We start from the raw sequence: 24,368 nt of genomic DNA, 5'->3' as shown, positions 1-24,368 counted from the left end.
TATGATATCAAATGAAGCCTTCTAGGAACGTTTTTAGTGGATTCCAGACCCACACACATGCAGCTGCATGTACTGTACTCAAAAGTAACTGCACAGTAATGGCGCGAAAATGAGGCTCTGCCTACTACAGAGAAAGGCCCTTCCTGACTGGGAAGGTGTCTTAACAAGTGCCTGGTGCTAAAAAACGTTCCCCAATGTTATAAAAGTGTGAAATTCAACTTCAAACTGCATATAATACTTAAATAAAGCAATCGATTTAGCCCTTAAGAGTGTCTACCAGTGTATAGCCCATAATAAGCCCTTTATTCTGTTTGAGACTAAGAAAATGGCTTACCAATCCCCATGAGGGAAAATGACAGCCTTCCAGCATTACACAGTCTTGTTAGAAAAATGGCTAGTCATACCTTGAGCAGAAAAGTCTGCAAACTGTTCCCCCCAACTGAAGTTCTCTCATCTCAACAGTCCTGTGTGGGAACAGCAACTGATTTTAGTTACTGTCTGCTAAAATCATAATCCTCTTTTAAACAGAACTCTTCATCTCTTTCTGTTTCAGAGTAAATAGTACATACCAGCACTATTTTAAAATAACAAACTCTTGATAGAAGAATAAAAAACTACAACTAAACACCACAAACTCCTCACCATCCCCGAGGAGATGCTACTTGTTCAGAGCGGCAAGGAGAATGACTGGGGGGGCGGAGCCTGGGAGGGACTATATGGAGAGCTCTTGCTGTGTGCTTTTCTTTGCTTTTCCCTGTGGGGGAGGAGAATATCCCACAAGTAATGGATGACGCCGTGGACCGGACACACCAATGTTGGAGAAAAATATATTTTTTTCACATTACGGCGAGTGCATCTTTTGGATCCATAATTATATATATAAATATATATATATAATGTATACACATATATATTTATATATATATATATATATATATATATATATATGGGTACAAAGGTTTTACAGCGCCTATATATCCACTATGACAGAAAATATGTATAAAAATGAAGATAAAAAATGTAAGCTGAACAGTTCATGTAAGTCTTTAGGGTGTATTCAATCAGTGGTGAATCTCCAAACATCAGCTGGTATGAAGTAATAGGTGGTATTCAATACCCTTACCAGATATTACCCCAATCTAATGAGGTAAGTATGCCGCACTGGGGGTATGTGTAGATAGTTGGATCTCCTCCTAGCATCCGAATCAGATGGCTATTCCAGTTTCATTAGCCTCCTGGAGTATGTGGGGATGTACTTGGAGTGCTTCTCTGTCCCGGTATAAACTTTCTCCAGCGTAAGGATACTCAGGGAAACAAGAGAGAGTATATAGTGTAATACAGCTTTATTCACAATAAGGCAGTTAAAATGCAATTCACATAGCACTCACATTTATCATCCTCAAACAAAATGAGGTATGTATATAGCATATAGGACCTTAGTAGGTCCCTCCATGAGTGGGTGTCAGATAGAATTCCAAAATTCCTGTTAATAACTCCGTGGAGTAGCCCCACACAGCTGACAATTAATATCAATAGAAGTATAGGCAGTAAAAAGTTATAAGACCCCTCTGAAGAAGAAGGATCAATCTAAAACAACCTTTGAAACGCGTCAGGGAATATTTATTTTATACTATATTTTTACTGTTTACTTGATTTTAGTTATTGTTGTGCCTCCTCTTAGCTAGTTATCTAGCGCTATTTTAAACTCTAATAACTTTTTACTGCCTATACTTCTATTGATATTAACTGTCAGCTGTGTGGGGCTACTCCACAGAGTTATTTACAGGAATTTTGGAATTCTATCTGACACCCACTCGTGGAGGGACCTACTAAGGTCCTATATGCTATATACATACCTCATTTTGTTTGAGGATGATAAATGTGAATTGCATTTTAACTGCCTTATTGTGAATAAAGCTGTATTACACTATATACTCTCTCTTGTTTCCCTGGGTATCCTTACGCTGGAGAAAGTTTATACCGGGACAGAGAAGCACTCCAAGAGGCTAACCACATACCTACACAGGAAGCTTGCGGGATATCTTCATCACCAGAAGTACATCCCCACATACTCCAGGAGGCTAACGAAACTGGAATAGCCATCTGATTCGGATGCTAGGAGGAGATCCAACTATCTACACATACCCCCAGTGCGGCATACTTACCTCATTAGATTGGGGTAATATCTGGTAAGGGTATTGAATACCACCTATTTCCTGGCTAGCGCCATTTACAGAGTATCGCTTGTGTCTACTCAGTGTTCTGAGTAGCCTCATTCTACTTGTACCTACATATATATATATACATATACACACATGTATATACAAACACAAACACCCACTTTTAAACCCCCTTTCAGTTAATTACTTTTAAACACGAAATATAATTGTTAAACAATTTTAATCATTTTTAATGTATTTTATTGTTTTTATTATACTGAAAATACTTTACATTCCAAGGTTCTTCACTTAGAAGTAAATCTTACTATATGTATCTGTGTGTGTGGGTGTATATATATATATAAATATATATATATATATATACACATACATACAGATATATATGTATAGATATATTTTAGAAAAAAAAAGAACTATATATTTAAAAATGAAAACATTTTCTTCTATGTGAAGGATATTGGAATGACAAGTATTTATAACTACCTTCGACTTTAGCAGAGTTTGTTTAATGCTGTGTCGGGTTAGCTCACAAGCAATACATGTTAGGTTTTTCTTTTTTTAACAGCACACCCCATTGAAGTCTATGGGAGCATAAGGTAACGCGGTAGCAATATCCGAAGTCCTGAAGTTAGTGAGCATCAGACTTCCTCTCACATGCTAACTGTCCCCATAAATTACGTTAGTGCGCAAGAGAAAAATGTTGTTAGTGTGCCACTTGTAATCCACCCTGAATCATTTACACATTATCAAGTCCTTTTTGTATAATGAGGTAATATTTGTAGTCAAAATTAAGATACACATAAGTTAATTTCAATTTCAGTAATAGTTTGAATGTGTATGAAGGTAGTGTGCACTCACATGCAGAAATTGTGCCTGCATAAGAGCTATAGATGATGTGTATGGCTCTCTGAGCAGTCTTTGATTGCAAGTTTATGTCTATGGATGTATGCGCTCTATGCCCATTACACAGCTACCACTGAAATATAACAGTAACTGCTTTTTCTAGAAGCATGTTGGTAATACATATCTGTTACAATGAATGCTTATAGGAAAAAATGCATGGCTTATTAAATAGTTTATGTATCATATTCACAAATGAAAATATAAGAGTTCCAATATAGTTAATGAGGCATTGGATTAATGATTATGGTACCCCAAATAGAAAGTATGAGTTAGTTGCTTTTTTATCAAGCAAACAATTTTCTTCACATCTCAAGAATTATCCATAATGTTTTCAGAATACACTGTATATATTGAAATTAAACACAAGGTTGAAAAAAAAAAGTAAAACTACCTTTTAAAGATACACTTACCAAGAGTACAGAATGGTCTGTGCTGTGGTGTAAGAGAGAAAAATCCAGGTTTCAGGGCATTGGTAATTATGATGTCAAACAGATCTTCAAAATCCTTCCTGAAATGAATACACACTCTATAAAATCATACCCCATTTATATTACTACTACATGATTAAGATTTTTTGAAATGTAAATAAGTCTGTTCGTTACAATCTTCCTCACGCCTCACAACCTGCCCGCTCGACCCCATCCCTTCCCATCTAATACCCTCCCTGTCTTCCACCCTTACTCCTGTTCTCACTCACATCTTCAACCTATTTCTCTCTACCTGTTCATCCCCATCTTCTTTCAAACATGCAAAGGTCACTCCCATACTCAAAAAAAAACTTTCCCTTGACCCTAATTCTCCTGAAAGCTACCGCCCCATATCACTACTTCCACTAACATCAAAACTCCTTGAAAAAATAGTTTACAATCGCCTAACCCACTTCCTGTCCACCAACTCCTTGCGTGACCCCCTGCAATCTGGATTCTGCCCCAAACACTCAACTGAGACTGCCCTTACCAAGGTTACTAACAATTTTCTTTCTGCTAAAAGTAATGGCCACTACTCAATACTTATCTTACTTGACCTCTCAGCTGCCTTCTACACAGTTGACCACCTCTTCCTCCTACAGACCCTTAGCTCTTTTGGCCTCTGTGACCCTGCTCTTTCTTGGATTCACTCTTCTCTTTCTCACAGGTCTTTTTCTGTGTCATTTGCTGGTGACTTCTCCTCTCCAATGCCTCTTTCTGTTGGAGTACCTCAAGGATCTGTTCTGGGTCCTCTACTCTTCTCCATTTATACTACTTCCCTGGGTAAACGTATGAACAGTTATGGCTTCAAATATCACCTCTATGCTGATGACAACCAGATCTACCTCTCCACCACTGCTCTCTCTCCCTCTGTCCTTTCTTCATGTCAGCGACTGCTTATCTGGTATTTCTTCCTGGATGGCCTCTCACCACGTAAAGATTAACATCTCCAAGACTGAACTCCTCCTATTTCCCCCTCAAGCTCTACGCCGACTTCGGACTTTTCTATCTCTGTCGATGGCATCACCATCTCCCCATCGCCCCAAGTCCGCTTCCTCAAAGTTACATTTGACTCAAATCTATCCTTCGTCCCCCACATCCAATCGTTTTCTTCATCCTGCCATAACCACCTACGCAATATTTCCAAGATTCGCCCATTGCTGAGCACTAACACCACAAAGCAAATATTCCACTCCCTTGTTATTTCCCGACTTGACTACTGCAATAACCTACTTACTAGCCTTCCTCTTTCCCGCCTCTCCCCCCTGAAATCCATCCTAAATGCCTCTGCCAGGTAAATTCACCTTTCCCGTCGCTCTGTATATGCTGCACCTCTCTGTGAGTCCCTTCATTGTCTCCCCATTCACAGCAGAATTAAATTCAAAATTCTTACCCTTAAACACAAAGCTCTAACCAACGCCGCTCTCCACTACCTATCCTCTCTAATCAACAAGTATACTCCAGCCCGTCCACTAAGGTCCAACAATGACTTGCTCCTTGCATCTGCGACTATCACTTCTTCCCATGCTAGACTACAGGACTTCTGTCGTGCAGCTCCTACCCTCTGGAACACTCACCCTCGTGCTGTCAGGCTTTGCCCTAATCTTTCTTTTTTTAAATGCTCCCTGAAGACTTTCTTGTTCAGAGAAGCCTACCACCCAACTCAATAATAAATTAATTTCACTTACCTAACATTTCCCTCATCTAACTCTGCATTAACATCTTTCTCAATCTTGCAGTCCTCGCCTCCTGTTTCTCAACCTCCTATCCTTCTAGATTGTAAGTTCCCACGGGAATAGGGCCCTTAATTCCTCCTGTATGTGTTTGTAAAATGTTGTCTTGTCTCTTACAAGTTTTATATCATTGTTTTATTCAAATGAATTGTACCCATGGGCAGCTCTGCGGAATATGTTGGCACTTTATAAATAAAGTATAATAATTATTTAAAAATGGGCTTGTCTAGAAACTTAAGTCTACATCTCCAACAAAGACCATAGACTTCCATGACCAAAGGCAATGCTTTCTTTTCTTGTAATCCTTGTGATATTAAAAGGTTACACTTCTGCAACAACAAAGAATAACTTCTCAACCACTGTATGAAGAAACTGTTAAAACTGCAACTCTTCAGATATTTCAGCTAATCAAATCAGTTACTTCTATGCTTCTAGAGAAAAACAGTTCCTAAGCACTATATATATCATGTTAAGTTCATAATTCTGAAAAAGGGCCCTGTGTTGAAACCTTGCCTTTACTGCAACATTGGGTCTTTGGTCTCATGCCCTCCCAAAATATTGATACATCCTAAGGGCCAGTTACGGGTGGTGCGCCAATAAAGGGACAAATTTGCCCTTTTACAGGAGCAAGTTAAATAGCCAGCCATTAAAAGTGGCTGGTTAATGTGACCGCGAGTGATCAGATCTCTGGTTAAAGAAACAAAATTGGCCCAGAATTGCCCCCCCCCCCAAAATAAATAGGTAGACTATCATTAAATAAATAAATGAGTATCTTTATTTTTTTATATTTTTTTAAAAAACTGCACAACGCAGTTATAAAGGGTTAAAGTGAGGGGATGTGGGGTGTTAGAAAAATAAAAACGGCACTGAAAATCCCTTTACATGGAGGTCAATGGGGGACTGTGTTCTCACTATAAATATAAATCTATATGCTTGTATACATATATTTTTGTGTTATTGTTTAGGTGATTTGACGTGTATATCGGCATCAGAACGAGGCTCCTATTGAAGCCTATGGAAGCATGCTCTTGTGAACACAAGGCTTCCAGGCAATGTGAATGCATTGAGCCGCACTTGTAATACTAGAATTACTGAATGGAGCGCAAATAGTGCGCTCCACTTGTAATCTAGCCCTAAATGTGTAAAAACCTAATGAACAAATAAGCTATAATTCTTGAAATAGACAATCCTATTTTACATTCCTTTTTTAAATGCCAATTTAGGACTCATAACTTGATCCAGGTATTTCCTAATGTCAATTATTGTACCTTTGGGTTTTGGTAGGGGAGTCATAAATGGCACAATTTTATGTGGCTGTTTAAAAATACCTAATCTTTAGGGTTCGATGGCAGGAAATAATGTTCTTGTATTTTGAAGTTATTGAATTCCCAGTCAAAGGCATAAAGGCATTTAGACTAAGCCTGGAGTGCTTCTGTAAATAGGGGACCTACCTATTTGTTTTTATATGTATTTGTATTAATTGTCATCTTAATATTACTATAAATCATTATACATATTCATATAAGAATCCTATATTTGTGAGCGGGTTGGAATTCATGGAAATAATAATCCAGTACGATCGGGTTGATTGACACCCCCCTGCTGGCGGCCGATTGGCTGCGAGTCTGCAGGGGGCGGCGTTGCACCAGCAGCTCTTGTTAGCTGCTGGTGCAATGCTAAATACGGAGAGTGTATTGCTCTCCGCATTCAGCGAGGTCTTGCAAACCTGATCCGCACTGTCAGATCAGGTCCGCAAGACCTTTGATAAATAGGCCCCAATGTGTCACTTCATTGGTTATATACATTATATAATTTACTGTTTGCCAAAAGCAATGATCAAATTATAAATCCTAAATTTATGAAAGCCTTCAAGTTAAAAAAAAGGGGGGGGGGTGTTTCAAAGCTTTCTAATTGGATTTTTGAGTGTTTTTGTAACAGTAATTTGAGAAGACATATGATCAAATAAAAAAGCAATACCAGAAGACAGCTCCAAGCAGATCTTTTGGAAAGTAATCATTACAAGCTGGCAACAGAAACTCTGGAACTATAGGTAAATATGCACATTCATTTCAGGAGCTGAAAATCAACATTAAAAGTGGATAATGCAAAAATCACAACACAATCTATAATGAATGATTAGACTTGCCAGCTGTCCTCTGCAAAAATATTGGAAATCTGTAGGTGATTGGTCACAATTGTAGATGGGGTCAAACCCTCCATCCCACCATGTACATTTTTCCTTACCGAGTAATCATTGTACCACTTGACTGCCAGGAATATTCAAATAATATTCAAATCAATCATTTTACTTCTTTGATTGTAATTCAATGTTCTCACCATGACCTTTTTAATGGGTGCACCACCTGGCTGATTTTAATGACCACCCGGCAACAATTTAAGCCAATATTAAGTTAAAGGGACATTAAACCCCAAATTTTTCTTTCATGATTCCGACAGAAAATATAATTTTAAACAACATTCCAATTTACTTCTATTATTTAATTTGCTTTTTTTTTTTAGATATCCTTTGTTAAAGAAGTAGCAATGCACATGGGTCAGCCAATCACATGAGGCATCCATGTGCAGCCACCAATCAGAAGCTACTGAGCCTATCTAGATATGCTTTCCAGGAAAGAATGTCAAGATAATGAAGCAAATTAGATGATAGAAGTAAATTAGGAAGTTGTTTAAAATGGTATTCTCTATCTGAATCATGAAAGAAAAAAATGTGGGTTTAATGTCCCTTTAATGTTTACTGCACAAATTATAATTGAATACATGTAAGTTAAATGATGTAGTTCATTTGTGCTTTGGATAGCAAAATATTATATACTTTTGCAAAGTTTTACACTGGCTACCTCATCATTCCACCAGCTGGCATTACTTTTTTCTGTGGAGAACACTGTTATTGTTAGTAATGCATGTAAACAGAAGTGATTTGATCCCCTTTATTGCTCCATATGATATATTTATAATGCACTCAGGGATATAAAAGTGTCTAGAATTTATACAAAGATTTTAGGGACAGCCTGCTAAAGCACTGGACTGTCTGGTTGAATACTATACACCTGGAAACCTTAATTAATAGGTTCATCACAATGTCCCAGGCCCTAGTATAAAGCATTGTTTGGTTGCATTTAAATGTCTCTGTCTTCCATAAATGGGCCTTTTAGCTTTGCAATGTCATTTATCCCACCATCCTTCTCCTCCTGCCACCACTATGTACAATTAACAAGAGTGAGAGGCTTAAAGGGACATACAACCCCAATTTTTTCTTTCATGATTCAGACAGAACATATGATTTTAATCAACTTTCCAATTTCCTTCTATTATCTAAATTGTTTGGTATCCTTAGTTGAAAAGCATATCTAGGTAGGTTCAGGGGCACAAAAGCATTACTGGGAGCTAGCTGCTAATTGGCGACTGCACAAAAAACAGAATTTATGCTTACCTGATAAATTACTTTCTCCAACGGTGTGTCCGGTCCACGGCGTCATCCATAACTTGTGGGAATATTCTCTTCCCCAACAGGAAATGGCAAAGAGCACAGCAAAAGCTGTCCATATAGCCCCTCCCAGGCTCCGCCCCCCAGTCATTCGACCGACGGTTAGGATAAAAATAGGAGAAACTATAGGGTGCCGTGGTGACTGTAGTGTATAGAGAAAGAAATTTTTCAAACCTGATTAAAAAACCAGGGCGGGCCGTGGACCGGACACACCGTTGGAGAAAGTAATTTATCAGATAAGCATAAATTCTGTTTTCTCCAACATTGGTGTGTCCGGTCTACGGCGTCATCCATAACTTGTGGGAACCAATACCAAAGCTTTAGGACACGGATGAAGGGAGGGAGCAAATCAGGTTACCTAAACAGAAGGCACCACGGCTTGCAAAACCTTTTGGAAGAAAACCAGGCTTGGTACGCAAAACAACCTTATCTGAATGAAACACTAGATAGGGTGGATCACACTGCAAAGCAGATAATTCAGAAACTCTTCTAGCAGAAGAGATAGCAACCAAAAACAGAACTTTCCAAGATAGTAACTTGATATCTATGGAATGTAAAGGTTCAAACGGAACCCCTTGAAGAACTGAAAGAACTAAATTTAGACTCCAGGGAGGAACAAGGGTCTGTAAACAGGCTTGATTCTGACCAAAGCCTGTACAAAAGCTTGTACATCTGGCACAGCTGCCAGTCGTTTGTGTAACAAGACAGATAAAGCAGAAATCTGTCCTTTTAAAGAACTCGCTGACAATCCCTTATCCAAACCTTCTTGGAGAAAGGAGAGGATCTTAGGAATTTTAATCTTACTCCAGGAGAATCCCTTGGATTCACACCAACAGATATATCTTTTCCATATTTTATGGTAAATCTTTCTAGTCACAGGTTTTCTGGCTTGGACCAGAGTATCTATCACTGAATCTGAAAACCCACGTTTGGATAAAATCAAACGTTCAATTTCCAAGCAGTCAGCTGCAGAGAAACTAGATTTGGATGTTCGAATGGACCTTGAACTAGAAGATCCTGTCTCAAAGGTAGCTTCCATGGTGGAGCCGATGACATATTCACCAGGTCTGCATACCAAGTCCTGCGCGGCCACGCAGGAGCTATCAGAATCACAGAGGCCTTCTCCTGTTTGATCCTGGCTACAAGCCTGGGAAGGAGAGGGAACGGTGGAAACGCATAAGCTAGGTTGAACGACCAAGGTGCCACTAATGCATCCACTAGAGTCGCCTTGGGAACCCTGGATCTGGACCCGTAGCAAGGAACCTTGAAGTTCTGACGAGACGCCATCAGATCCATGTCTGGAATGCCCCATAATTGCGTCAACTGGGCAAAAACCTCCGGGTGGAGTTCCCACTCCCCCGGATGGAAAGTCTGACGACTCAGATAATCCGCCTCCCAGTTGTCTACTCCTGGGATGTGAATTGCAGATAGGTGGCAGGAGTGATCCTCCGCCCATTTGATGATTTTGGATACCTCTCTCATCGCCAAGGAACTCCTTGTTCCCCCCTGATGGTTGATGTAAGCTACAGTCGTCATGTTGTCTGACTGGAATCTTATGAATCCGGCCTTCGCTAGTTGAGGCCAAGCCTGGAGAGCATTGAATATCGCTCTCAGTTCCAGGATGTTGATCGGGAGAAGAGACTCTTCCCGAGACCATAGACCCTGAGCTTTCAGGGAATCCCAGACCGCGCCCCAGCCTAATAGACTGGCGTCGGTCGTGACAATAACCCACTCTGGTCTGCGGAAACTCATTCCCTGAGACAGGTGATCCTGGGACAACCACCAACGGAGTGAGTCTCTGGTCATCTGGTCTACTTGAATCTTTGGAGACAAGTCTGTATAGTCCCCATTCCACTGCTTGAGCATGCACAGTTGTAATGGTCTTAGATGAATTTGAGCAAAAGGAACTATGCAACCATCAACCCTACTACTTCCATGCACTGAGCTATGGAAGGCTGCAGAATAGAGAGAAGAACTTGACAAGCGTTTAGAAGCTTTGACTTTCTGACCTCTGTCAAGAAGATCTTCATTTCTAAAGAATCTATTATTGTTCCCAAAAAGGGAACTCTTGTCGCCGGAGACAGGGAACTCTTTTCTACGTTCACCTTCCACCCGTGAGATCTGAGAAAGGCTAGAACAATGTCTGTATGAGCCTTTGCTTTGGAAAGAGACGACGCTTGAATTAGAATGTCGTCCAGATAAGGTGCCACTGCAATACCCCTTGGTCTTAGAACCGCTAGAAGGGACCCGAGCACCTTTGTGAAAATTCTGGGAGCAGTGGCTAGGCCGAATGGGAGAGCCACAAACTGATAATGTTTGTCCAGAAAGGCGAACCTTAGGAACTGATGATGATCTTTGTGGATAGGAATATGTAGATACGCATCCTTTAAATCCACGGTAGTCATATATTGACCCTCCTGGATTGTAGGTAAAATTGTTCGAATGGTTTCCATTTTGAACGATGGAACTCTGAGAAATTTGTTTAGAATTTTTAAATCCAGAATTGGTCTGAAAGTTCCCTCTTTTTTTTGGGAACTACAAACAGATTTGAGTAAAACCCCTGACCTTGTTCCACAGTTGGAACTGGGTGTATCACTCCCATCTTTAACAGGTCTTCTACACAATGTAAGAATGCCTGTCTCTTTATTTGGTTTGAAGATAAGTGACACATGTGGAACCTTCCCCTTGGGGGTAGTTCCTTGAATTCTAGAAGATAACCCTGAGAGACTATTTCTAGTGCCCAGGGATCCTGAACATCTCTTGCCCAAGCCTGAGCAAAGAGAGAGAGTCTGCCCCCTACTAGATCCGGTCCCGGATCGGGGGCTAATCCTTCATGCTGTTTTGGTAGCAGCAGCAGGCTTCTTGGCCTGTTTACCCTAGTTCCAGCCTTGCATTGGTTTCCAAGCTGGTTTGGTCTGGGAAGCGTTACCCTCTTGTCTAGAGGCTGCAGAGTTGGAAGCCGGTCCGTTCCTGAAATTGCGAAAGGAATGAAAATTGGACTTATTCTTAGCCTTGAAAGGTCTATCTTGTGGGAGGGCATGGCCCTTTCCCCCAGTGATGTCTGAAATAATCTCTTTCAATTCTGGCCCAAAAAGGGTCTTACCTTTGAAAGGGATATTAAGCAATTTTGTCTTGGAAGATACATCCGCCGACCAAGACTTTAGCCAGAGCGCTCTGCGCGCCACAATTGCAAACCCTGAATTTTTCGCCGCTAACCTCGCTAACTGCAAAGCGGCGTCTAAAATAAAGGAATTAGCTAACTTAAGTGCATGAATTCTGTCCATGACTTCCTCATACGGAGTCTCCCTACTGAGTGACTTTTCCAGTTCCTCGAACCAGAACCACGCCGCTGTAGTGACAGGAATAATGCACGAAATAGGTTGAAGGAGCTAACCTTGCTGTACAAAAATCTTTTTAAGCAAACCCTCCAATTTTTTATCCACAGGATCTTTGAAAGCACAATTGTCCTCAATGGGAATGGTCGTGCGTTTGGCTAGTGTAGAAACCGCCCCCTCGACCTTAGGGACTGTTTGCCATAAGTCCTTCCTGGGGTCGACCATAGGGAACAATTTCTTAAATATAGGAGGAGGGACAAAAGGTATGCCTAGCTTCTCCCACTCCTTATTCACTATATCCGCCACCCGTTTAGGTATCGGAAAGGCATCAGGGTGCACCGGGACCTCTAGGAACTTGTCCATCTTGCACAATTTTTCTGGGATGACCAGATTGTCACAATCATCCAGAGTAGATAGCACCTCCTTAAGTAATGCGCGGAGATGCTCTAATTTAAACTTAAATGTCACAACATCAGGTTCTGCCTGCTGAGAAATTCTTCCTGTATCAGAAATTTCCCCATCTGACAAACCCTCCCTCACTGCCACTTCAGACTGGTGTGAGGGTATGACAGAAAAATTATCATCAGCGCCCTCCTGCTCTACAGTGTTTAAAACAGAGCAATCGCGCTTTCTCTGAAATGCTGGCATTTTGGATAAAATATTAGCTATGGAGTTATCCATTACTGCCGTCAATTGTTGCATAGTAACAAGCAATGGCGCGCTAGAAGTACTAGGGGTCGCCTGCGCGGGCATAACTGGTATAGACACGGAAGGAGAGGATGTAGAACTATCTATACTTCCTTCATCTGAGGAATCATCCTGGGCAACCTTACTATTTGTGACAGTCCTTACTTTGTTTGGACGCTATGACACAATTATCACATATATTTGAAGGGGGAACCACATTGGCATCCATACATACAGAACATGATCTATCTGAAGGTACAGACATGTTAAACAGGCTTAAACTGGTTAATAAAGCACAAAAACCGTTTTAAAACAAAACCGTTACTGTCTCTTTAAATGTTAAACAGGGCACACTTTATTACTGAATATGTGAAAAACTATGAAGGAATTACCCAATCTTTACCAAATTTTCACCACAGTGTATTAATGCAATCAAAGTATTGCACCCCAATTTTCAAGTTGTTAACCCTTAAAATGTGGAAACCGGAGCCGTTTGCAATTTTAACCCCACTACAGTCCCAGCCACAGCCTTTGTTGCGACTTCACCAATCCCAGGGGGGTATACGATACCAATTCAAGCCTTCTAGGAACGTTTTCAGTGGATACCAGACCCTCACACATGCAGCTGCATGCACTGTACTCAAAAGTAACTGCGCAATAATGGCGCGAAAATGAGGCTCTGCCTACTATAGTGAAAGGCCCTTCCTGACTGGGAAAGTGTCTAAACTAGTGCCTGGCGATAAAAACGTTCCCCAAACAATAAAAGTGTGAAAATTACTTCAAACTTTTACAAACAACTTAAATAAACAATCGATTTAGCCCTTAAGAGTGTCCACCAGTTAATAGCCCATAATAAGCCCTTTATTCTTTCTAAGTCTAAGAAAATGGCTTACCGATCCCCATGAGGGAAAATGACAGCCTTCCAGCATTACACAGTCTTGTTAGAAAAATGGCTAGTCATACCTTAAGCAGAGTCTGCAAACTGTTCCCCCCAACTGAAGTTCTCTCAGCTCAACAGTCCTGCGTGGGAACAGCAATTGATTTTAGTTACTGCTGCTAAAATCATACTCCTCTTTTAAACAGAACTCTTCATCTCTTTCTGTTTTAGAGTAAATAGTACATACCAGCACTATTTTAAAATAACAAACTCTTAATAGAAGAATAAAAAACTACAACTAAACACCACATACTCTTCACTATCTCCGTGGAGATGCTACTTGTTCAGAGCGGCAAAGAGAATGACTGGGGGGGCGGAGCCTGGGAGGGGCTATATGGACAGCTTTTGCTGTGCTCTTTGCCATTTCCTGTTGGGGAAGAGAATATTCCCACAAGTTATGGATGACGCCGTGGACCGGACACACCAATGTTGGAGAAATACCTCTTTTCATTGATCTTAAGATAGCTCCTAGTAGTGCATAGCGGATCCTTCACAAAAGGATACCAAGTGAGGCAAATTGGTTAAAAGAAGTAAATTGGTCAGTTGTTTAAAATCCTGTGCTCTATTTGAATCATGAAAAATAAGAAAAATAGAAATGTTGGGTTTCATGTGTCTTTAAAAATCTAAGTCACCCAAGGAAATCACCCTCTTGATGTCAGTACATTTATCATGTATCTTAGAACATAATGGGATAGGAGAGTCAAAATTAAACTTTGCATGATTCAAATAGAGCATGTCCTTTTAAAAAACTTCTAAAAACTTATCCTATGCTGAAAAAGACTACCTACATATCCTACAATACTGGGAGCTACCTTGTGATTGGTCATTTGTCTTGTCATTGGCTTACCAGATGTTTTCAGCTAGCTCCCAGTAGTGCATTGCTGCTCTGAAGCTGACTTAAACTATGTGTTTAATACATTGGCCGGGGTTAAACACAGTTATATACAAGCTATAGCATACCTCCCAACCATTCTGCATTCTGTGGGATCATAAAAGATGGTAGGTATGGCCTGCTTCCGACCAACAGTCCCTGAGTGTTCCCCTTTAAAGGATTTATCAAGCCCACCCAGACACCTCCTTGACACACCTATGACCACCAGTATGCCAACCTCTCCATTGTAACCCGCCTCTCCTGTGCAAGGTCCATCCACAAGTTACCAGCAGTCCATTGCCCACAAACCTCACACATACCAGAAATCATCTGGAAGATGTTGAGAGGTTTGCAATCGTGCAATAATAAAATCTGCTAACACATTAGAGCATTTTCTATAGGTACTTTTATATCCATTTTATCATAAACAGCACCCTGAATTACATTAATAACATTTTACCATGACTGCTTGCATGTGTAACTTGATACAAGTCATACATTATTGGATGAAAATGTAATGCATTAAATTATTGTTTATAATATGTGGTATAGGTGCTAAGTATCAGAAACACTACATTACAAATCTGTTAGTTGAAGAAACTAAACAAAGAAAAGATACTATATAAGCACTCAAAAAAAGACACTTAGATAAATTGGAGTTAGGAAAAAAGTCACACAGGTTAAAATATAAATCTTTGAGGACGTGTTTAAAAACTGGGTATATTAAAACTAAAATGCTGGCCGAAATTCCAGTTAAAAAAAAACTGGTTATCAAAAACAAGAACACTGGAATAATAATGAGGTTCACTATTGTTGGGGCAGCAATGTATATGGGCTATATAGCCTAAAAAAGAAAACCAATATACAGGTATAGTAAAAAGGTCCAGAGTGGTAAATTAATAAGGTTACATCAGTAACAGAAAACACAGAATTAGCTTATTGTATTGGTGCACTTATAAAAACCTTATGTAGGTTTGTGCTATTATGTATTTCAATATATATTAGCAAATTCACTATAAAGATTATAAATTGGGTTAGATAGTGTCTGCTTCGGTATCGGAAATGAACCCCTATCAAAAAAATGTTGTTGGTTGTACACACATAGGGTTAACACAAGGATAGACACGCTGGTGAGATTATGATATTCGAGCAGCTGACATACTAGTGATTGTTCTTAGTGAATTTACTTGCTGTGCTTGTAAATATATTAAATTGATCACATTAAATTAGCATGTTCATATAAATATATGATAAGCTTAAACCTCAACATTGGCAAATTCACTATAAGGATTGTTAGTTTAGTAGAATAATGGCTGCTGCGGTATTGAAAATTAACCCCTGTCATAAAAATATGTTTGTTATAAACACATAGGGGGGTAGTTATCAAGCAGTCAACTTTTCTGACTTCGCCGGCCCAATACGCCCGCCTAAGCTCGCCTACCTTCGCCGCGGACCTGAAAAAATACGCCTAAGTTATCAAAAAAAGCTGTCAAAAAGCTGCGGGGCAATGAGCAGTGGACTGTGAGAGTTATCACTCATCCGATCTCGCTGCTCTTCGGCTGTTTGACAGCTTTCTTGCTAGCCTGTCACTAAGCACTCACACTAAACTGCACTGTTCTACCCCCTATACCGGCGCCCCCGGAGCCCCCCGCAACTAAATAAAGTTACTTACCCCTAAACCGCCGCTCCTAGAACCTGCCGCAACTCTTATAAATGTATTAACCCCTAAACCGCCGCTCCTAGACCCCGCCGCAAGTCTTATAAATGTATTAACCCCTAAACCGCCGCTCCCGGACACCGCTGCCACCTACATTATACCTAGTAACCCCTATCCTGCCCCCCCTATACCGTCGCCCTCTATCATAAAGTTATTAACCCCTATCCTGCTGATCCTGCACCTCGCCGCAAATAAAAAAATAGTTTAACCCCTAAACCGCCGCTCCCTGAACCGGCCGCAACCTATATTAAATTTATTAACCCCTATCCTGCCCCCCACTACACCGCCGCCACTGTAATAAAATTATTAACCCCTAAACCTAAGTCTAACACTAACCCTAACACCCCCCTAACTTAAATATTAATTAAATAAATCTAAATAATATTTATATTATTAACTAAGTTAATCCTATTTAAAACTAAATACTTACCTTTAAAATAAACCCTAATATAGCTACAATATAAATAATAATTATATTGTAGCTATCTTAGGATTTATTTTTATTTTACAGGCACCTTTCAATTTATTTTAACTAGGTACAATAGCTATTAAATAGTTATTAACTATTTAATAGCTTACCTAGCTAAAATAAAGAGAAATTTACCTGTAATATAAAAACTAACCTAAGTTACAATTACACCTAACACTACACTATACTTTAATAAATTATTCCTATTTAAAACTAAATACTTACCTGTAAAATAAACCCTAATATAGCTACAATATAATTAATAATTACATTGTAGCTATCTTAGGATTTATATTTATTTTACAGGTAACTTTGTATTTATTTTAGCTAGTTAGAATAGTTATTAAATAGTTATTAATTATTTAATAACTACCTAGCTAAAAGAAATACAAAATTACCTGTAAAATAAATCCTAACCTAAGTTACAATTAAACCTAACACTACACTATCATTAAATAAATTAAATAAACTACCTACAAATAACTACAATTAAATACAATTACATAAACTAACTAAAGTACAAAAAATAAAAAAAGCTAAGTTACAAAAAATAAAAAACATAAGTTACAAACATTTAAAAACATATTACAACAATTTTAAGCTACTTACACCTAATCTAAGCCCCCTAATAAAATAACAAACCCCCCAAAATAAAAAAATGCCCTACCCTATTCTACATTAAAAAAGTTCAAAGCTCTTTTACCTTACCAGCCCTAACACTAATCCCCTGAAGATCATCCTACCTTTAGTTGTCTTCACTCAGCCGAGCCACTGATGGAACTGAAGAGGACATCTGGACCGGCAGAAGTTATCCTCCAAGGGGCGCTGAAGAAATCTTCCATCCGGGCGAGGTCATCTTCCAAGAGGCGCTGAAGAAGTCTTCTATCCGGGCGAGGTCATCTTCCAAGAGGCGCTGAAGAAGTCTTCTATCCGGGCGAGGTCATCTTCGAAGCCGGGTCTTGAATCTTCATCCCGCCGATGCGGAACATCCTTCTTTCCCGACGAACTACCGACGAATGAAGGCTCCTTTAAGGGACGTCATCCAAGATGGCGTCCCTTCAATTCCGATTGGCTGATAGGATTCTATCAGCCAATCGGAATTAAGGTAGGAAAAATCTGATTGGCTGATGGAATCAGCCAATCAGATTGAGCTCGCATTCTATTGGCTGATCGGAACAGCCAATAGAATGCGAGCTCAATCTGATTGGCTGATTGGATCAGCCAATCGGATTGAACTTGAATCTGATTGGCTGATTCCATCAGCCAATCAGATTTTTCCTACCTTAATTAACTATTTAATAGCTATTGTACCTAGTTAAAATAAATTGAAAGGTGCCTGTAAAATACAAATAAATCCTAAAATAGCTACAATATAATTATTTTTTATAGTGTAGCTATATTAGGGTTTATTTTAAAGGCAAGTATTTAGTTTTAAATAGGATTCATTTAGTCCATAATAGAAATATGATTTAGGTTTATTTAATTAATATTTAAGTTAGGGGGTGTTAGGGTTAGTGTTAGACTTGGGTTTAGGGGTTAATAATTTTATTACAGTGGCGGCGGTGTAGTGGGGGGCAGGATAGGGGTAAATAAATTTATTATAGGTGGCGACGGTGTAGAAGGGGGCAGGATAGGGGTTAATAAATTTATTATAGGTGGCGACGGTGTAGGGGGGCAGGATAGGGGTTAATAAATTTAATATAGGTTGCGGGGGTCCGGGAGCGGCGGTTTAGGGGTTAAACTATTTATTTAGTTGCGGCGAGGTGCGGGACTGGCAGGATAGGGGTTAATAAATTTATTATAGAGGGCGGCGGTATAGGGGGGGCAGGATAGGGGTTACTAGGTATAATGTAGTTGGCGGTGGGCTCCGGGAGCGGCGGTTTAGGGGTTAATATGTATAGAGTAGCTTGCGGTGGGCTCCGGGAGCGGCGGTTTAGAAGTTAACATATTTATTATAGTGTCGGTGGGCTCTGGGAGCGGTGGTTTAGGGGGTAATAACTTTATTTAGTTGCGGCGGTGTAGGGGGGACAGATTAGAGGTGTTTAGGCTCGGGGTACATGTTAGGGTGTTAGGTGCAGACAGCTCCCATAGGAATGAATGGGATGTCTGGCAGCAGCGAACTTGTACTTTCGCTATGGTCAGACTCCCATTGATTCCTATGGGATCCGCCGCCTCCAGGCTGGCGGATTGAAAACCAGGTACGCTGGGCCGTAAAAGTGCCGAGCGTACCTGCTAGTTTTTTGATAACTAGCAAAAGTAGTGAGATTGTGCCGCACTTGTGTGCGGAACATCTGGAGTGACGTAAGAATCGATCTGTGTCGGACGGAGTCCGGCGGATCGAAGTTTACGTCACAAAATTCTACTTTTGCCGGTCTTTAGCCTTTGATAACTAAGGCGAATCAGCCTCGCCACAAATACGCTGCGGAATTCCAGAGTATTTGAGGTTGACGGCTTGATAACTACCCCCCATAGGGTTAAAGGGACATGAAACCCACATTTTTTCTTTCATAATTTAGAAAGAGCTTGCATTTTTAAACAACCTTCTAATTTATTTCTATTATCTAATTTGCTTCATTTTCCTGTTATCCTTTGCTGAAAAGCATATCTAGATAGGCTTAGTAGCTGCTGATTGGTGGCTGCACACAGATGCCGTGTATGATTGGCTCACCCATGTGCATTGCTATTTCTTCTAAAAAGGATATCTAAAGAATGAAGCACATTAGATAATAGAAGTAAATTGGAATGTTGTTTAAAATTGTTTTCTCTATCTCAATCATGACAGAAATTTTTTGGGTTTAGTTTCCCTTTAACATCAGTGTAGACACGCTGGCGAGATTATAATATTCTAGCAGCTGCAGTCCTAGTGATATAGCTAAGTAAATTTACTTGTTGGATTTGTAAATAAATTAAATCAATCCGATTGTTGTAAGCGTGTGGTTCATATCATGAGTATTTTTTTTCATTTACTCATGATATGAACCACACGCTTACAACAAGAACACGTTCTAATAAAGATTTATATTTTAACCTGTGCGACTTTTTTCCAAACTCCAATTTATCTAAGGGTCTTTTTTTGAGTGCTTATATAGTATCTTTTCTTTGTTTAGTTTCTTCAACTAACAGTTTGTAATGTTATTGGCTACTACACCAGAGATCTTCTGCCCTTTCGAATCAGGTCTTCTAAAATTATTTGTATGTTGAGAGTAATGTTCATTTGACCTAAATTAAAGAAATATATAGCTCATTTAAATGTGAGTAAAATAACTAAAATGGCTGCCCTCCAGAATCATAATTGGGTAAAACATAACTGTGGACCAAATTACTAAATAAGATTTTTGTCTTCGATTCAATTTGAAAATTTTAGCTAATTGAACATCTTATGTATTTATATATGAAAACAGAAATGTAATTATGCACCAAAACATAAAACTCCACAAAACTGTGTATACTCACCCCAGTATGTGCTCACAGAGCAGTCGACAGTAGTCACTGTGGGAACTAGTAATTAATAATAGAACCTTTCCAGCATTCTTAAGACTCTTTAACCAGTTTTTCAGAGAATCAGGACAAGGCTTTAAATATTTACTTGGATCCTTTTTCACAGTTGGAAAATATGTTCCACAGTTTTCTGAAAAAAGAAATATATCAAAATTATTCATAAATGATTATCTGAAGATAAACATCTGTATTATTCAAAGAAATTGTAAACACTATGCAGTCCAATTTAATATTATTTGGACTTTATACAATTACTTGTTATTTCTAAAGTACATTTGAGATAGAAAGTCACTTTCTGCTTCTTTAAAAACACATTTATAATAACAATGTTTAAAGGAATAGTCTAGTCAAATTAAACTTCCATGATTCATATAGAGCAGGCAATTTTAAGCAACTTTCTAATTCACTCCTATTATCAATTTTTCTTCATTCTCTTGCTAATTTTATTCAAAAAAGCAAGAATGCGAGCATAGGAGCTGGCCCATTTTTGGTTCAGCAACTGGGTAGAGCTTGCTGATTGGTGGTTACATTTAGACACCAATCAGAAAGTGCTACCCAGGTGCTGAACCAAAAATGGGCCGACTCCTATGCTTGCATTCCTGCTTTTTTTTAAAAAAGATACCAACAGAACGAAGAAAAATTATAATAGGGGTAAATTAGAAAGTTAATTAAAATTGCATGCTATATCTGAATCATGAAAGTTTAATTTTGACTAGACCATTCCTTTAATGTTTCGCGTTAATTTAAAAATATATCAGTTTTGGTGTGTATGAACAGTTTGTATACGTGTGTTGAATGCAGGAATGTGTTTTCAAAACAGATATGTGTACTAGGTTTTAAATGATACTATTATATTATTGGATGATACTTTTAAACAGAGATGCTGTGTGTTGTAAAATATGTAGAGCTGTAGTATACTTTTGCTGGACTGTTGAATGTTACTTTTTTATTTTTTATTTTCCTGGTGCTTATAACTTGGATTGCGTAAACAAATTTATTTGACATTTGGCTGTTTTGTAGCCAACCACTCTGACTGAAAATACTGCTTGAAAAATTAGCCAAACCTACAGCAAAAAACTGGTGAACTCATCATTATGATATTTGGTATAGAGATGGTTTTTATTGTCTAACATGTTCTTGTTATAATGTTAAAGGGACAGTATGGTCAAAATAAAATTTTCATGATTCAGATAGTTCATGTGTGTCAGCACTGGTTGTCTAAAATGCAAATCTGTCAAAAGAACTGAGATAAGGGGGCAGTCCGCAGTGGCTTAGATACAAGGTAATCACAGAGGTAAAAAGTGTATTAATATAAGTGTGTTGATTATGTAAAACTGGGGAATGAGTAATAAAGGGATTATCTAACTTTTTATACAATAAACAAATTTGAGTAGGCTGTCCCTTTAAGACATGCTCAGTACCATAATTTGGCAGCAGAAGATTGTGGTACTTGTAGTCAAAAATATTGGTCTATATGGTGCTGTTTCCTCAAGTGAGTTCAGTGGTCCAATTGCTTTCCTACCAATTAAAAATATTTGATTTGTACTTACATCATGTTGGTTTGAGAAAGGCATTGTTTAAGTTCCAAAATGTTAAAAAGTGCTAATTTAAAATTTGGAATAAGATACATTTGTGCCTTTTTCACAGACTAATTTGATGTAAGTACAAATCAAACATTTTTGCTTGATTGGAATTGGAGTATTTTCATTTTAGACGTTTGATTTGTATTCATAGTATTGTAGTATTTGTCTGAGCAAGGGGTATGGCCCTAATTTTGTTCTATAATTTATTCCAATGAGTGGATATACTCAATATTTTTATGATGTTTTTACACTGCACCCTGTTTGTTTTGGGGTGAATGTCTGGTGCGACAAGGACTTGTTTTCTAACAGGAAACCTATAAGGCAAAATGTGTATAGGAAGTTATGTGTGTAGAGTGCTGCAAGAGAGAGAAGTTTGGTTATCGCCATTGCTGGGAAAATAATATCCATAATAATTACCATATATAGGGCTAGATTACAAGTGGAGCGCTAAATATTGCTTGCGTGAAAGCGATATTTGCGCTCCACTGAGTAACACCAGTGCACGCTAATGTGCACTGGTATTACAAGTTGGGCGCAATGCGAATGCGAGCATTGCTAGGAAGCACTGCGCTCATGAGAGCGCGCTTCCATAGCCTAAAAGAGAACTAGCAAAGGGAAGGGGCTAAGTAGTGCAGCAGTTTTTACATATAGGACTATATACATATATATTTATGTGTTAATATGTGTATATACACATATTAACATATAAATATATATATATATATATATATAAGCATATACATATATATTTACTGGGAACACACAGTTCCCATAAACCGCAATGTAAAGTCACATTTTAGTGCTGTGTTTTTTTTCTAACACCCCACAGACGCCCCTTTTTACCCCATATAATGCTTTTTGCAGTTATTTTAGTAAAAAAATAAAGATGCTACTATCTTTATTTTTTAATAAAATATAGTACACTTGATTTGGGGGGCATTTGGTGGACATTTATAAAATTAACCAGAGATCTGATCTCTGGTTAATTTTATAAGCGTTAATTGCTACCGTGATCTCACGGTAGCAATAACTAGCCACTTATTGCAGGCGCATGATAAATTAGTGCTTGTAATCTAGCGCTTAGTTATATAACAAGGTTATTATTTAATTATGACACTGAAATTGATTCACTTAAATCTGGAACTTCTGGCCATATTAAAACTTAATTTTTGTATTTATTCTATATTACATGATTGGTCTACACTATAAAATTATTAACCATGCCTTATTTTAAATAAATAATGTTAAACAATACCTAATGTTGGTTACAAACAAATATGGGGACAGATCACAATCCTTTAAAAAAATATATCAAATGATTTATGTACAAAAATCCCTATAGACTTAAATGGTGTTTTTCTGTTATCATTAGATAAGTTTTTTCTAAAATATTGTGATATCTCACTTTTTTATTTTATATTTTCAAAATAATAAGTTTTCTTTATTATTAGGCTACTATGTATGCACTGATTAAATTTTTTTATTGTTTATAGTTTTGGGATTTTAGAAACCTACCCTGTATTGAAAAAGTGCAGCAAGGAATGTCCAAGCTGAAAGCTCCATCTTGTGGTCTTATTGTGCACATGCATTATAGACAGCACTACAACAACAATGATAATGTACAGAGCAACATGTTTTTGGGTAAAGATGCAAATTAGGTTTTTAATTTGTATACAGCAACTTACACAGCACTGGTAGATATTAATAGTGTTACTAGAGTACACTATTGTTTGTCACACTATTTAAAGTGCTTATGCTTAAAACTTTACTCTTTCAAACAAAAGAGGAAGAGGAACTGAACATCTACTATCAATTGTATTTGGAAAACGGTGAATCCCGGAAGAACCATTTTGCAGGAGTCACTAGTATGTCCGAGAGTTAAGATAATCCAAGAATACAATCTCTGTTCAAAATGCAAGTAAAACAATAAAAAGAAATTAATGAAGTGGTGAAAGATCACCTTCCGTCTCTGGTACTCATCTCTAAATCAGACAGCATATTTATTTGGTGTTCTTTGAACACCGCTCTTGGTATTCTCCCCCAGAAACAAATTCTTAATTTGGTCTTCCCTTCTTGTTCTATTTTATTTAATTGTAAACTTACATCCAATCCTCATTTATTCCCTCTCAGGTTGGAAATGCATTTAAAGGGACAGTCAACTCCAGAATATTTATAATTTAAGAAGATAGATTATCCCTTTATTACCCATCCCCTGGTTTTGCATAACCAACACAGTTATATTAATATACTTTTTACCTCAGTGTTGGCTCCTAGGTTAAACCACGAGCGTGAGCACAATGTTATCTATATGGCACACATGAACTAACGCCCTCTAGTTGTGAAAAAAAATCAAAATGCATTCAGATAAGAAATTAGCATATGAGCCTACCTAGGTTTAGCTTTCAGTTAAGAATACCAAGAGAGCAAAGCAAAATTGATGATAAAAGTAAATTGGAAGGTTGTTTAAAATGGCATGTCCTACC

General features: G+C 38.4%; 1 protein-coding gene across 1 annotated transcript in view; it reads right to left on the bottom strand.

Moving 5' to 3' along the window:
• Positions 1–24,368, bottom strand: part of NT5DC1 (5'-nucleotidase domain containing 1) — a 729,055-nt gene that overhangs the window by 191,506 nt on the left and 513,181 nt on the right. The window contains exons 7-8 of the mRNA XM_053710879.1: positions 20,258–20,432; positions 3,494–3,591 (exon numbers count right to left, since the gene is read on the bottom strand). Of these exons, the coding sequence (XP_053566854.1) occupies positions 3,494–3,591; positions 20,258–20,432 (273 nt within the window). The remainder of the gene's footprint in view (positions 1–3,493; positions 3,592–20,257; positions 20,433–24,368) is intronic.

The sequence above is a fragment of the Bombina bombina genome, chromosome 4 (genome assembly GCF_027579735.1).
Source record: "Bombina bombina isolate aBomBom1 chromosome 4, aBomBom1.pri, whole genome shotgun sequence".
NCBI lineage: Eukaryota > Metazoa > Chordata > Amphibia > Anura > Bombinatoridae > Bombina > Bombina bombina.
The sequence above is the reverse complement of the archived record's forward strand: the minus strand, read 5'-3'. Positions and strand labels throughout refer to the sequence as shown.